This window comes from Arvicola amphibius, chromosome 15 (genome assembly GCF_903992535.2).
Source record: "Arvicola amphibius chromosome 15, mArvAmp1.2, whole genome shotgun sequence".
Lineage (NCBI taxonomy): Eukaryota > Metazoa > Chordata > Mammalia > Rodentia > Cricetidae > Arvicola > Arvicola amphibius.
The window spans coordinates 33,468,753-33,484,342 of record NC_052061.1 but is presented as its reverse complement, the minus strand read 5'-3'; the positions used below and the strand labels follow the sequence as shown (position 1 = coordinate 33,484,342).

The window sequence follows — 15,590 nt, the reverse complement described above, 5'->3', positions numbered from 1 at the left end:
ACACTACTCCTTGAATACTGTACCTAACATGCTATTCACCAACACTGTGCCTTAAAATTGACTAAATGGCATTTCCTTTGGAAAAAAAAAAAATGCTAGCAAAACACTTGGCCCGAGGGGGGGAGACAAAACAAAACTACATTTCCCGTCTTCAGAGTATCCATGCCTGGACACAGAGCCTTGCTACTACACTTAGAAGAGACTTTTGAGTTTAAGGTAGAAATGAAGGGTAGGGGTCCCAGTTGCAGTTAGTGTCCCAATACAGTCAATTTTCCGAACCTTCAGTTACTTGTCCATGCCACCACCACCTTGGCAATAGCCCCCTGGCTTCTGATAATTTCTATAGCTACCATTCCAGCATTGCAAATTTAATGTGATTATATGCTCATACATACACCCTGTGGTGGTCTGAATGAGAATGACCCTCATGGGCTCATGTGTTTGAATGCTTGGTCCCAGTTAGCGGAACTGATTGTGAGGGATTAGGAGGTGTAGTATTGTTGGAGGGGGTATGCACTAGGAGTGGGCTTTGAGGTTTCAAAAGCCCACACCAGGTGCCTGTGGATGGGGAGGTGAGATCTTAGCTACTGCTCCAGTGCTATGTCTGCCTGTCACTATACCCCCCACCATGATGGTCATGGACTAACCCTCTGCAACTGTAAGCAAGCCCCCATTAAATACCTTCTTTTACGAGTACCTTGGTCACAGTATTTCATTACAGCAATAGAACAGTAACTAAGACACATCCTATATTGCTCAATATCTCACTACTGTTCTATTGCCATGGTTACCATGATTGAGTACTGAATTGAGCTGCTAAGTTGCACAGACATGTTTCATCTTCAGGCATCCTCCCTGTATCCCACCAGGGCCTACACGCACCCTTCCATACCAGAACCAGCTCCCGTCTGTCTGTCCATCTGACCTCTATGACCCCTTTTGCCATTTTCACTGCCTTGATGTCTTCCTTGACCCTCTAGGTTCATTGCTGCCCTAGGTTCCTTGCCCCGGATGCTAATTCTCCGTTCATGCATCTCCTGCATACCAGACTGCCCCTGCCTACTGGCTTCTTTACCTCCCTATTGAGTTTGATGATTGGGAGAACAATGGCACATCTGAATTCCAACTTGAAGCCCAGTGGCTGCAGGTACTCAGCACAGGCTAGCTGCTTCTAGAACCAATAAACAGACAGACACACAGAGGATCAACTGGATGGACCACCCCAGAGCTGCTACTGAGTCATTGGCACTGATCAGTAGGTTTGGACTATATGACCACCTGTGACCCTCCTACTCAAGAGATGCTGTCTTATTTCGTATCCTACTCCAAGACAGCACATGAATCTGGTAAACGGCTGCTTCCAGGTCTGGGTAGGACCAGTGCCTCTGTAGCAGGGCATGTCCAGAAATGCTGGAAAGGCCTCCAAAATCTCCCATGTGGAGGAGTCAATGTGGGGGCATCTGAACGTCTCTGTGTTAACTGAAATGGAGAAGGGAGGGTCCGTTTAGTCTGAGAACATCAGAGGAAGACATAAAATCTGGAATTTTTAATCCTGTTTGGGTTTACAATGAAGTTGGTGGATTGGCTGCTAAAGCTCAGGAGGGTTGGAAGAGACCCCTGGAGAGCAGGCAACAGAGGTTTGAGTGTAGGCTGGCAGGAGGCACAGAGTCTGCCCTTCCCCAGCACCCCCTGTGGCCCTGACCTTTAGAAGAGAGCCCACTGGAAGCAACGTGCAGCCAGAAAGAGGTTGCTGCCATCTGTGGGGTACTCGGGCTGCACGTATCCTGGATTGGTTCCATCCTGAGTCTTAGGAAAGGTTCTAGAGCAGGGGGAAGGCAGGAGGCCCTGGGGCTAACACAGGTCCAGAGGCCTGGGCTGGGGCTATGCTGGTGAAGGAGGACGAGCTTCAGAGATAGTAACTGACCTGGCCTCAGAGTGTTAGGGTCAGGTCAGCCCCTCCCACGAAGCGAGACTGGATGCAGGTCACCTGAGGGAGCTGTGCTTGGAAGTGCCTGACAGCTGCCATGTTGATACCAGGACACATGGCCACATCCAACACTCGAAGCTGCTTGCATGCCTGCCCAATGGTATCCAGAGTTCTGCAAGAAGGCCACGGGATGAGTGCTTGAACCGGTGTGGGACCCAAGTCCAGCCCATGCATTGTGGCCCATGTAAAGCCATCAAACACTCACTGCTCTGTGAGCTGACTGCAGCTGGACAGGTTGAGGTGTTGCAGCCTTGGCCAGAACCTGGCTGCCTGAGCCCATCCCTCATCACTGAGGTGGCTGCAGTGACTCAATGCCAAGCGCTCCAGGCTGGGACAGCCCCTAGCCACAGCCACCAAACCCATGTCTGTGAGCGCTGGCAGCAGGCTCAATGACAACTGTCTCAGCTGAGGGAACTGGAGCACCTGCAAGGATAGGGACACAGGATGGCACTGGGACTCAGAGCCTGGCCCCTCCCATTCCTTGCTCTACCAGAAACCGAAGAGAAAAGGACTCCAAGATCAAAATGGGTTGGCCCAATGTCCTCAGCTTATTCACACCTTGGCCAAACTGGTATCTGTCAGCTTGCAGCAGGCTGTGAGATCCAACTCCTGCAGGGCCTGAAGCATGAGCAGGGAGGGGCCTTGTGGGTCAGAATTAGGCTCCTGAGGGTCTGGGGCCTGATTTTCCACCTCTTGGTGTAGCTGTGGGAAGAAACTCCTACTTCTTAGGTTCTTCATAAGTTTTGCTAAAGACTCAGGAAGTGCAGAGGGCAGCTGAGACCAAGGTCACCTCACCCTCCCTAATTTCAAGGATCTCATACCTGGGAACTTAGCCCAGGCTCCTCACTTGGCTTCTTCAGCCCCAAAAGCCCCCAGTCCTGGAGCTCCTTGCACCAAGCCAGGCGCAGGACTGAGAGGTGAGTGAGGTAGGTGCAGATGGCCTGCACGCTCTGGTTAGTGAGGCCCACACAGGAGGACAAGTCTAGCACCTTGAGGCTTGGGCCCAGTGCTGGGATCATGGAAAGCACTGAGGCATCCTAGCAGGAGGACAAAAAAAAAAGCATAGTTGAGGTCATGAGCAAGGGTCTGAATGAGCACACCATGGTCCCTGTGTTGGTTGTGAAAGTTTGGAGTGAACAGGGTGGGAGGCCATGACTATGTGTGGTACAAGGAAGGATGTAGATAGGTATCTCTAAGGCAGCTGCTATGCCTGTGCTGTCGAAAGCATGGGCTGAGGCAACACTGATCACAGCCCACTGGACCAGGACAACTGAACAATCAGAGGTGCTTCCGATAGATTTTGAACCTGAAGCATTAGGGCTGCCACCACCTCGAGAAGCTGGGGGCAGCAGGAGCTAAAAGCAGATTCAGAGAGAGCTGGGTGGGCATGAGAACATGAGGCCTGGTAGAACAGCTAAGAGACACTAGTGGCCAAGGAATTGTTAGGCGGAGTGCTTGCCATGAAATGAGGCTGAGACAGGTTTTAGGTTTGGAATGCTCTTGTCATAGTAACAGGTTAAAGGGATAACAACCCACCAGCTGACATTTTTCAGACAGGAATGCCACCCATATGAACAACGCTGAGTTCTATGAAGGATTTGACTTCAGCTAACAGTTAGCCTTACAGCTCCCAAGTGATCCATCCCAAGGCCCTGCCTACTGAATATACTGAATCTCTTCTTCAGTGCAATAGAAAACATCTTTTTTTTTTTTTTTGGTCTTTTTTCCAGATAGTTTTTCTCTGTGTATCCCTGGCTATCCTGGAATTTGCTTTATAGATCAGGCTGGCCTCCTACTCATAGAGACCCGCCTGCCTTTGCCTCCCTCTGGGATTAAAGGCGTGTTACCACCTCTGTTTTTCTATCACTCCTTTTCTCTCGACTTCCTCCCTCTGGGACTCACATACAGTGTGGGATCACTTCATGAAACAGGCGGGAGAGGGCAGGAAAGTCATGTTCTGCATATTATCTAAGTTGTTCTCTTCCAGGACACACCCTAAATGCATTTCTAACTATCCTGGGACACAAACCCTGGTTAGCCTGTCCCTGAGGCCATAGGCCCAGCTCCCCCAGGTCCCCTGGACAGGAAGGGAGGGAAAGTAACTCACCTTCAGTGAAGAGCAGTAAGCCAGCCTGAGGGAAGTCAGTGCCGGTGGAGCTCTGCGAACTGAGCCTAAGACCTGCGCCAGTTCCCGCCCGCTCACCAGACAGCACTCAGCCATGTCCAGGCTCTGCAGTTCGTGCAGGGCTCCCAGGGCTGTACAACCTGCATCAGTCAACCGCTGCAGTTTCCTCAGACTCAAGTGCCGCAGGTGTCGTAGGCCTCGACTCACAGCCAAGAGTGCCCTGTCAGTCAGTTCTGAGCAACCACTGAGGTCCAGGGAAGTAAGGCCGGGCTGCTGGCGGCACAGGGTGGCCACAGCCTCTGAAGAGAGGTCCCTACAGCTATGCAAGCTTAGCTCCTCCAGCTGCAGTCCAGTCACTTGGCCCAGGGCTTGTAGGGCCTCAGGTGGCAAGCCAGTACCACTGAGGTCTAGGGCACGCAGCCTAGCAGCTCGCTCTTTGACAAACTGGAGCAGGTTGTGGAAGGAAAGCTGGGAGGGAGAGGATGCCTGGGGGCTAATGGAGCCCCAGGTTGGGCCTAACTCAAAGGTAAGATGGCAGTAGGCCAAGGAGAGGCGCTCCAGGCTGGGGAAACAACCGCTGAGATGGTTGAAGCTAAGGTCAGTCAGGTTATGCAGGCCAGCCAGGTTAAGATCACGAAGGCCACTCAATGCCTTTCGAACACACTGTGCCGTCTCAGGCTGAGCCAGCAGAGTGCCCGAGGTGAAGAGACTGTTGCAGCCACTGAGGTCAAGGGTGCGCAGGGCTGGGCATCCCAGGATCAAGGTCAAGAAGGATGCCTCTGTGGGGCTGCCCCCTCCCAGGCATAAACTCTCCAGGTGTGGGCCTAAATGGTAAGCAACAGACTGCAGTACCTGGTGCGAAGCTGGTGAGCCATCCAGGTTGGTCAAGCTGATGCATGAAATGCCCCTGAGGCCCAAGCTCTTGATTGCTGAGAGTGAGGCAGAGGACACAGGAATGTTGTACCGCACATTTGTCTACAGGGCAGCAGCAGGCCTGAGGTTAGAGTTCTCAGAGGCTGAAGACAGTCAAGAAAGGCCCTTCTACAGTGAGCACCCATCCCTGGTGAGTGTCATGTCATGTGTAGCCGAGTGTAGCTGAGAAGAGTGTAGGCAGAAAGTGGGAGCTGGGAAGAGAAACAGAGTGGGAAGCAGGAAGAGGAATCATGCTGAGATCTGGAAGGAAGTGACTGTCGGGCCAGCAGGAAGGTGAGTGAAGAACAATGCTAGATGCCCACAGAGGGGCAAGGATCGAGTGGGGAGTTAGCAAACCGAGCACAGGAGGGTTATGACCTATAGGACACCCAATGATGCCTTCGTGGAGTGGGAAGACAAAGAATGCCAGATCACAATCTGTTTTGTTGTTGTTGTTTTGTTTTTTGAGACAGAGTTTCTCTGTAGCTTTGAAGCCTTCCTGTAACTCGCTCTGTAGACCATGTTGGCCTCAAACTCACAGAGATCCGCCTGCCTCTGCCTCCCAAGTGCTGGGACTAAAGGTGTGCACCACCACTGCCCGGCTGCAGTGTCAGATCTTAAGATCTGCAGACCCAGTCAGGATCTCGGCACTAGCTAAGCAGTCAGCCGTCCGGCTTCCTAGAGAGGGTATGAACAGCACTGCGAGGATGGGAAGGAAGGGATGAAGCAGGTGTCACTCAGTTTCTTGTGATCCAGGTACCAGAAGTCTGGAATAAACACCAAGGTCTAGTCCCCACACAAATATTGGCAAAATGGTTGTGTGAGCAGAGGTGTGTGCACATACATGCACGTGCGTGTATATTCCAACATGTGTGGCTGCCTGCAACACCTATATCACATCTCTGCAGGCGGCAGGAGCTAATATAAATCCCAGAGAAGCCAAGGAACTTAAGCTGGGCTTGCTTAGCAGAGAAAGAGCAGTTCATGGTTGGAGTAGGGGTGCAACCCAGGAGTCAAGCTCAGGTTTAAGATGTACCAATACAGCCGGGCGGTGGTGGCACACACCTTTAATCCCATCACTGAGGGAAGGCAGAGGCAGGCGGATCTCTGTGAGTTCGAGGCCAGCCTGGTCTACAGAGGGAGTTCCAGGACAGGCTGAGATACACAGAGAAACTCTGTCTCGGGGATAAAAAGGATGTGGCAATATGATGGCTTTGGCAGCATATTGGGAAAACCCAACTATGGGAAATATTTTCATAGAACCTTCCCTGCTCTCATGCTAAAAGGAGTTAAATGAGAAGTCAATACAATCTGTATGGAACAGACCTGTAGCGGGGAAGAGGACACCTGAACTTCCAACATCCTATCCACTAGATCAGGGATGCAGCTCAGGGCTTATCTAGCATGTGTGAAGCCGATTTAGATCTTCAGAAAAAATCCACCTAGTCCTTTCCCTACCTGTTGCCTAGGTAGCAGGAACGTGGTTCTTTAAGAAGCCTTTAGCTTTATCATCAACAGGGCTCTGATGCAGGAAAGCTAGTTAAGTTCTGGAAAACACCTTTGTCAGCAACAACAAAAATACCACTTTCCTCTGTCTGACTCCCTCAGAACAGCACCAACAGGACACGAAAAAGGCAGTACCGACACAGGCAGTCCTGCAAACTCTTAGCAGCACTGTCCTCCAAGCCAGCATACAACCTGTCCCTAGGCACGGGGGAACAGACTGGCTTCTTCCTCAGCAGAAATGGCCCCCATGACTGTCGTGGTGGGAAGGATAGGTAAGAAGCAAGAACTGGGGAGCTGAGAATGTAGCTCAATTGGTAGAATAGTTGGTTGTCTAGCAACCCTGGGTTCGACACATGGCATTACAGAAGCCAGTATTTGAGGGGTAGAATCAGGAAGATCAGAAGTTCTAGGTCATTTTTTGCTTGAGACCAGGCTGGGCTACATGAAACCCTGTCTCAAAGAAAAGGAGCAAATAGGGACCACCTCATGTTCTCTCTCACAGGAATCCCTGTGATCTCTTTCCTGATCCTGCCTTGAGACTGTGGTTGTTCCCTGCTCCCAACAAGAGGAGGTTCCCTTCAGATCCCCTTGCTATAGGGTAGTGGAGACTCCTGAGGTCTGTCTGGGATTTAAGGAGAGCTGGAGGATGATCCCAGTGTGAAGGGCTGGGAAAAGAGATTAAAAGGTCTGACAAGGAAGACTATAGAAAGAAAAGTGAAAGCAGCCTCCAGCCCCTGAGAAGTCCTGTGCACCATGTGGAGCAGTCTGAATAAACTAGAGCTGGAGGAGCAGCTCAGTTGCCCAGGCAGCGCCCGCCCCCACCACTCATGTAGCTTAGGAGCCTGAGAGCCACAGAGCCTCCATGTTAACAGCTACAAGCACAAAGGAGCTTAGCTTCCTTCTCTTTCTGGGAGCTTGAGCAGCCAGGAATGTTCTTCCATTTCTAATCACCTCTCTGTGAACAAGGTAGACAAACAAGTCAAGAGAATGTGCTGGCAGTCACCCTAGGGTACAGTCCACAGTTGGCAGCCACAAGACAAACAGGCAGGGTCTGACCCAGAGACTTTCCAGCTACTGGGGCAGATACTTGAGACCATACCTGGCCCCTGCTGTCTCAGGCTGTCCCTGAAGCTGCTGTGTGGCAGGAGATGACCTTGAACTTCTGATTGGTCTCTACCTCCCAAGTGCTTGGGCTACAGGCCTGTGTCACTGCTACTAGTTTATGTAACACTGGGAATCAAGCCCGGGCTGAGTGTTGGCTAGGCAAGTATTCAACTACCTGAGTCACATCCCCAGTGACCCCTGACCATTGCTGGTCATGCCAGGTAGTCTTGAGCCCTTTACACAATGGTCAATCTGCTCCTGAGGTCAGCTGGATGTATCTGCAAGGCCAAAGGGCAGCCTTTGAAAAAAAATTTTTTTTAACGTAAGTAAAGAATGCTTACTCCTTTGAGGGGCAGGTGCAAAGAGGGCTCCTAGGTTCTGGACTTTGGCCTTTTCCAGGCCCTAAGAAACTGCTTTTGGAGGTTTGAGGGAGGACTGGAAGGTACCTGCTCCAGCTTCAGCCACTCCACCCACAGATGGCCAAGGAAGCCCTTGGTCTCCTTTCCCGTGTTGGCATCTTATGAGCAGCTGCCATCACTCTACGTACCCACTTCTAACAACAAAGTGTGCCTTGACTGTGGGAGATCAGCACCTAGTGCAGCCTCACAGCCAGATGGCAGGCGTGTGCACAGGCTTGGAGAGCCGTCTAGGAGAGAACTGCTTCCCTCTGCTTAGTACAGGGATCCAAAAGCTAAGGTACTCATTTTCCTTTCCGAAAACTGCAGTGAAATACAACCCTGGTGCTCAGCGGTACTGGTCTCTGGAGACAGGGCAAACACAGTGGGAAGAATCGGAACTGCTCCACAGGGACCAATCCAATGGTGGCCACCCAGGACTTCCAGGATACCAGGCAAAACATGGAGCATATGGGGGCACTGCCTTTTCATACTCCATTATTTGGGATACACTAGGATGACATGAACAAAATGGGGAGGACAGAATTCGAAGTCACATTATCCAGCTATCCTAGCCTGGCTTGGAAGACTTAGTTCCAGCTTTGCCTTAGTTGAATGCTATCTTCCATAGTATCAGTGGCTGGTGACGCTGCCTCCTGCTCCATCTGCCTACATCTGAGCCCTACAGGACAGGCTCTCGAGACTACTCTCTGGGGTATAATAGTGGTGAAGTAGGGACAGGACCCTAGATGTCTGTGCACCTATAGCTTTGCCTTCCAAGACTCTCAGTCTAGAGGGGTCTTTGTTAGTGTGATCTGGAGCTTCCAGGTAGCTGCGGCAGTGCCAGCTCCAAGACAGGGGCCTCTAAGATCTCAGCCACAGATCCGAGCCCCCCTTCCTTCCCTCCTCACTCTTTTCATCCCATCTCACCTATACTCAGGAGCCTGACCACCCCTCCATCCTCTTCTTGGTGTTCTCTATGAAACTGCTCTCTCCTCAAGGTTTGTAGTCTTCCTCCCTCATGCTGCTGTGCCCACTCTTCTTGCCCAGCCAGATAACAAAGCCAGCTGCCTACTTGCGTCTGTGCTGGAGATAACAGCACACTGCTGAAGAAGCCATGGCCTGCCCTATACCGCATCCTCCCTGTCTCCTTCTCTGAGCCTGGTCTACAGAGTGAGTTCCAGGACAGCCAGGGCTGTTGTTACACAAAAGAAACCATCTTGGAAAAAAAGAAAGAAAGAAAGAAAAAAAGAAATGGCCTGTCCTGCTTCAAAAAGCAACTGAAGCCATCAAGTGGGAAGTACCTTCCTGTTTGCTAACTGGCTCCCGGTAGAACCCTACCCCTGACACCTAGCCTTTTGGTTCAGACAGTCCTTTCTTCTGGCTTACTGAGCTGTCCCTACCTCATCTCATGGGAATCCAGCTCTTTTTGTCTTTATATTGGTCCTTCTATTTTGGGGAAAAGGGTCTGGCTATGCAGTTCATTCCAGCTTTGAATTCATTATGTAACCCAAGATGGTCTTGTGATCACAGCAATCCTCCTGCCTCAGTCTCCTGAGTGCTACAGTACTTTTTCCTATCTTTCCTTTTTCTCTTTCCAGTTTTCCCCTGGGAAGTATGAGGAAACACTGTCAGGCTACTCAGTTACCTTTGACCTCATCTGTTTACTCCTTCCTGCCAGAATCACTCAGGGCTGATCACAGCTTCCCTCCAGCAAGTCACTACCATGTGGGGGCTTCTCTTCTGCCTCTCACAGCCTCCTCTTTACCACGCCGACTGCTCGGGAAGGGCGTTAAGCCATCAACCTTGTCCTACTTCCAATGTGCCCCTGGCTCTCCTCTTGCCTTTTAGCCTGCTTTTCACTGGTCTCTCTGGAGTCATCGAAAGACAGACCCAGACCACACATGAACAGTTTTTTTTGTCTCTGCCTTCTCTGCCTAACAATACATACACACGCACAGCCTTTGTCCTCTTCCCTGTGCTGTCACACTGGACCATCCTGTGGGGCAATACAGTTTCCCTTTCCTTTCTTTGATAGATGGACATGTGGTGTATGAGTGTGGGGTAAGGCTGTGTGTGGCAGCCAGGGGAGGACATTAGGTGTCCTGCCCTATCCCTCTTTGACTTATTGCCCTGAGACAGGTCTCTCACTGAACTTAGAGCTGGGCTAGCAGCCAGCAAGCCCCATCGATTCTCCTGTCTGCACTGGGGCAACAGGAGAGGGCTGTGTAGGGGCACTCTTAGCCACTCTCCTGAGTCATCTCTCCAGATCTATATTCTTCTCTTTTTGTTTTATGAAACAGAATCTCGCCCAGGTAGAACTTTAACTTGCAATTTTTCTGCTTGAGTTTACCAAGGGCTGAGATTACAGACATGTGCCACCATGCCCGGCCCCAGCTCCTTTCTGATCCATATTATTTTCCTCAACCAGACACTGGAGATCAACTGCTGCATGGGCCTCTCTAGAAACCCTGATGCAAGATGTCCAGTTCTGACCCCACATCTACCCCCGTATCTGCTTGGCTCCTAAACCCTGACCACCCTTGTTCCAGCTACCCTCTCTCTTACCCACAGTGCCCCTTGAGATACTGAGAGGTATCCCAGCCAGGCGTGGTTATGCACCTTGAACTCCTGACCTTCCTGTCTCTCCTTCCCAGTGCTGGGACTGCAGTCATGAGCCACCACATTCAACAGGATAACATACATTATGAGCACTGTTTGTTCTTTACTCTGCCCATCTCTATGGCATTTTACATCATTACTCATCCACATGGCGTTTAAAACGCTCTCCAGTCTTGGTCCGTTGTTCTTCTGTTCATTACGCTTTTCCCTGGGGTGGAGTTACTCAGATTTGGGGCTTTACTTCCATCCATTTTTTTCTCCAGTTCTGGGGATCAAACCCAGGGCATTATACATTCTAGTCAAGTTCTCTACCACTGAGCTACACTCCTGCCCTACTCATTCTTTAACTATACTGGAGCCTATATTTATTACCCATACCTTTCTATTGGATTTCTCACACAGATATTCATTGATCAACTGAGTCTTGCCATCTGGCTATCTCACACTCTAAATTTTTCAACAAGTCCAAAATGAAATTCCTTCAGACATTAAAATTCAGGACAGCAGATCAATAATCCAGCAACAGGCTCTACTTACACATGTACACTTGATATGTACCAGAGGAGGTTTCCAACCTGACAGGGAAGATTAGATGGGAATGATGTAGGAGCCATTTGAAAACCAAAAAGATCAGCTTCATACTGTATCATACAAATTACAATAAGTTTCATGAATAAAACTCAATTCTCACCAATAAAAGGTAAAGCCAATCCAGGTGTGGTGGCTCATGTCTGTAATCTAAGCCTTAGAAGGCCGAGGCTGGTGGTTCATAGCTAACTTGCGCTATACTGTAAGTCCCTTTCCAAAGAAAGTAAACTTAAAAAAAAACAAAACAAAAAATTAAAACCATAACAGAAATAATTTATTTTTGTTGATCCAATCACTACTCTAGAATAAAAATATGAGCATGCAATGATGAAATCTCTGGCGGGCAAGGGATCTTTAAAAAACCATGGAAGAAAAAGAAAATAATCAATAACATAGAAGTTTAATTTCTATATCTCATAAATAAAAGTTATCTACAAATAAAATGAAAGAGCAAACAAATCAGAAATATATTTTGGCAAATATATAAAGAATTAATCTTTACATAAAAAGTTCATAAAAATGGGCAAGGAACCCTACCAGTTAAGTATATAAAGAACATTGCTGACAAGGAAAAGGAAAAAAATTAATCTCACCGATAATTAAATCAAAATCAACACAAGACTGGCTGGGCCGCCTCCCATACTCAGCCTCACCGCTTGAACATAGCAGTAACTGGAAGAAAGCCTGAGCTCTGCTACCTGCACATCTACCACTTTGCAATCCTGACCACGGTCAAGCCTCAGCTCCTACTACATCCCCCACATAAAACTCAATCCTGACCACAGTCTAGTCTCCGCTCCTACCACATCCCCCATATAAAACTCAATCTAGTTATTTAAAATTTGTGTGACCGTTTTCATAACTGATGCCAGTTCTAGAAGACCGACATGTATTGTCCTCCTGATCCCGCAGGCCTTTCCTGATTGCACCTGATGATCTCACTGGGGTGCCCTTATCTTTGTCTCACCTTTTCACTGAGTGCTATGGTTCTGAACAAATAGTACCACAATATTCATGCTATCTTTTTCCTTCATTGGACAATATGCTCCTTAGGGAGACTAGGTTTTATTCACCTATACACCCTGAGCTCTGTACCCCAAGGCTAGTATGTATTAATGTATGAGTATATATGAATGGATGGATAGCTGATACGTAAGCAGGGCCACAAGCAAGTTGAAGTGAGGGAGAGTTCAGAATGAGCCAAGTGAGGTGGGTACCTTACCTCCCGAAGGGCATTCTGGGCAGCACAGTACCAAGCCCGACTCACGAGGGAGGCCTCTTTCTGATCTGACAGAGGTAGGAAGCTCAGGATATATGTGAGCATCTGGGGGGAAAAGACAAGGTACTTGAGGGCTGTTAGAACTGGAAGGCCTTTAGAACCCAAGAGCATCAGAGTGCTAGCTTCTAGTCCAGCTTGGATCCAAAGCTTCAGATGTTGACTTCCCTTCTCCAGCCTCCAGGAAGATCTCATGAGAATGAGCCTAACATGAGCCACTTCTGAGTTCAGTTTTGTACCAAGTAGGAAGAATAAGAATTCATGCCCAGTTTGGTAGAAACAGACTGGCACTGGGGCCAGACAAACCTAGTACAAGTTTCCACTTGGCTGGTTGACTCCTTGAGCCTTGTTTTTGTCTGTGAAATGGCAAATGCGCTGAGATTTAAACAGGTTCTTGTGAGAAGTTACAAAACACAGCATTTTCCATAGATCTAGAACATTAGTCAAATCCTACTCCTTTTTTCTTCATTTAGACAGGGTTTCACTATGTATCCTAGGTTGTCCTGGAACTCACTATGTACCCAGCCTGGCTTATACCTGGCACAGTCTTCTCCTGCCTTAGTAGAGTTATATGAGATAGAAGTGTGGTGTGAGCCTTGATGCATAGCCTTGGGACCCCTATTCTTCCCCCATCTTCTCTATTATAGCTAGTTTTCTCAGCTAGCTGTTAAGGTAGGACAATACTGTAAGTTTGGGAGATTCTACTCTTCCCTCCAACTATGCTCTGTGAGTCTGTAAGTGGTAAGGTTGGTGGCTCTAGCTGGGGCTGAGGAAGGGGTCACTTGGGAGGCCAGGAACAACTTCCTATTAACTGTCCTTTTAGAAACTTTCCTCCTCAAGGACTACGACAATGTTTGCCAAGCTTTTACCATGCTAGCTGCCCTATTTCTGGATTCTCCACGACTCCCAAGGTTCAATCTTTTGATTTTATGTTTACTTATACAAGAACAGTCAGGTATTTAATAGTTTTACGTTGTCAGGTTAACCAAGCATTGGTCTCGCACCAACTGTCTACAGGGTCCAACACTCAAAGAGTTCTCAACCTTAATCTCAACCCAAATTGTTTATTTTTGCCCTCGGTCCAACTTTACTCTTTACTGCAGCCTAGACTCCCAATCTGAGGCCCCTAGTGACACCTGGACTCATGGTCTTCTATTCTTTACTCTTAAAACTGAAGTTTCAGACAAGGCTAACCCAGATTCATCAAATCCTAGCTCCACTACTTTCCGCTGAGTAACTCCAAAGGACATGACTTCTCTGAGCATCAGTTTCTATATGTATGAAAGGAAGACATTTAAAAATAATCTAGATCAGCTTTAGAGGGACTAGATGGTCCATAAGTGGTTGCCAGGTGGCTGCTGTTAACACTTCAACCTTAGCAACTTCACCATCTTAATATCTCCAAAAGTTATCCCCCTAGACCGAGATTCCTTGTACAGCCTCCTTGTTTCTACATCCGTTCTTGTTAATCCATGCTATACAGTCACAGAGTTAATTTTCCAAAAGCTTGTTTCCACTTTCACTACCCCTTCTGTGTTTCCCAATAATCTTAGACCAAAATCCCCGCTCCTGCTTCAATACTGCTAGGCCTCTATGCTGGGATGGTCTGCTGGTCCCAGAACATCCCCAGTCCATCCTCCTTACCAATAGAGCAAGTCTATCCCCCCCCCATTTTCTTTTCCTTATGTGAGGCTCTTTCTGGCAAGTCCTTCCGAAGTGACTTCGCTAGCCCATTGTGCTCTCTCCTCTTTTCAGAGGCTAAGTCCATAGGCAGTACTCCGCCAGTATTTACTGGGTTAAAGATGAGAGTCCTTTACCTCTGCTTTCCCCAAAGGTTTGCTCAGGGAAGGGGCGGGAGATGAAGCAGATTATTATTGTGAGGAGAATGACTAGGACCAGAGAGGAGAGGCATGAGGAAGAGTGTTGATGGGACTGGACTGACCAAGTCCCCATCCTTAGGGGGCTACAAAGGAAGACTGGGCTACCAGAGTAGCTGACCTATCTTCTGCGAAGATCAACCCTGGGAGCAAAGAGCAAGGGGAGGGTCACGATTCATTAAGCTGAGAAAGGAGTAACCTCTCTAGTATTAAAGGAGGTAGAGATAAGAAGGGTGGAGTGGCCACCCCACGAGCCCATCCCAAGGGAGTACTACTACACCCATGGGATATACAGGGATGAATAGATAACCTCTGGAGCAAAAAGGGAATAGGATGTCATTGCAGGCTCTACTCCTGCTAAGGAGAGGGCACATTCTAGGACTCATGGAAAAGTGGCCTGACTTTCCTGGATAATGGGAGAGGGCTGTCAATCCCCAGGGCAAAATGGATAGAGAAGCCATTTCTAAAAAGGCACAAGACACATAACCCTGTACCTGCATCTTCTTGCCCATGAGAGCTAAGCAGTCTTGCCCCTGGCTAACGGAACAAACATCCCATGGAGTGAAAAATACAGGGGCAGCCATCACTAGAGGTCTAGGACGAGGAGTAGGCATGTCTTAGATTAACGACCTCGGCGACTGTCCCCAGAATTGATGGGGAGAGTGCAGTCTATTTCCAACTGCGAGGACGATGGGGGAGGGGCAGAGGAAATGGAGCGACCATTCCAAGGGGCCAACCGGGATAAAACTGATTACCCTTCAGGGATGGTGGAGCGGACATATTCAAGAACTGAGGGGGAGGGGACGGCCATCTCAAGGAAAGGAGATGAGTAGAGTCTGTCCCCTGAGGTGACAGAGCAGCCATCTTCTGAGGTCAGTGGGGAAGGAGAGGATGGTATCCCAACCGAAGGGGTCGAAGTGGCCCCAAAGCGGGCTGTTACCCAGAGTTTGGAGGTCCTGGGATCCGCCGTGCGGCTCGTTTCCGCCTGGCGGGAGGTGCCGGGCGAACTGTCAGACAGCCCTTCCCCAAAGCTCCAGACCCCGAAGGCGGGGCCTGTCCCCGACCCAGGCCTGAGGACCGCTTCCTCTCACCTCCAGGGGCAGTGAGTCCGCCATCGCAGCTCTGCCGTCTCCGCCCCCGCGCACGGCTTTCTGGGAAGTGTAGTCCCCTCGCTTTTGGGGCGGGGCCTGAGAAGGAA

At 49.3% G+C, this 15,590-nt stretch overlaps 1 protein-coding gene across 4 annotated transcripts; it reads right to left on the bottom strand.

Moving 5' to 3' along the window:
• Positions 1-1,531: 1,531 nt before the first annotated feature.
• Positions 1,532-15,540, bottom strand: Lrrc29 (leucine rich repeat containing 29). 4 transcript variants are annotated; one of them, XM_038312909.1, is made up of 7 exons: positions 15,484-15,540; positions 12,462-12,563; positions 4,095-5,087; positions 2,809-3,024; positions 2,546-2,689; positions 2,193-2,410; positions 1,532-2,099 (listed from the first exon to the last, which is right to left on the bottom strand). In XM_038312909.1, the coding sequence occupies exons 1-7, from the start codon at positions 15,505-15,507 to the stop codon at positions 1,931-1,933; spliced, it is 1,866 nt and encodes a 621-aa protein (XP_038168837.1). In that variant the 5' UTR covers positions 15,508-15,540; the 3' UTR covers positions 1,532-1,930. The 4 variants fall into 4 exon arrangements, with proteins under 4 accessions (XP_038168837.1, XP_038168840.1, XP_038168838.1 ...); XM_038312912.1 differs by having other exon boundaries at positions 4,095-5,041; XM_038312910.1 differs by lacking the exon at positions 15,484-15,540 and adding an exon at positions 15,333-15,442.
• Between the last annotated feature and the right edge of the window lie 50 nt (positions 15,541-15,590).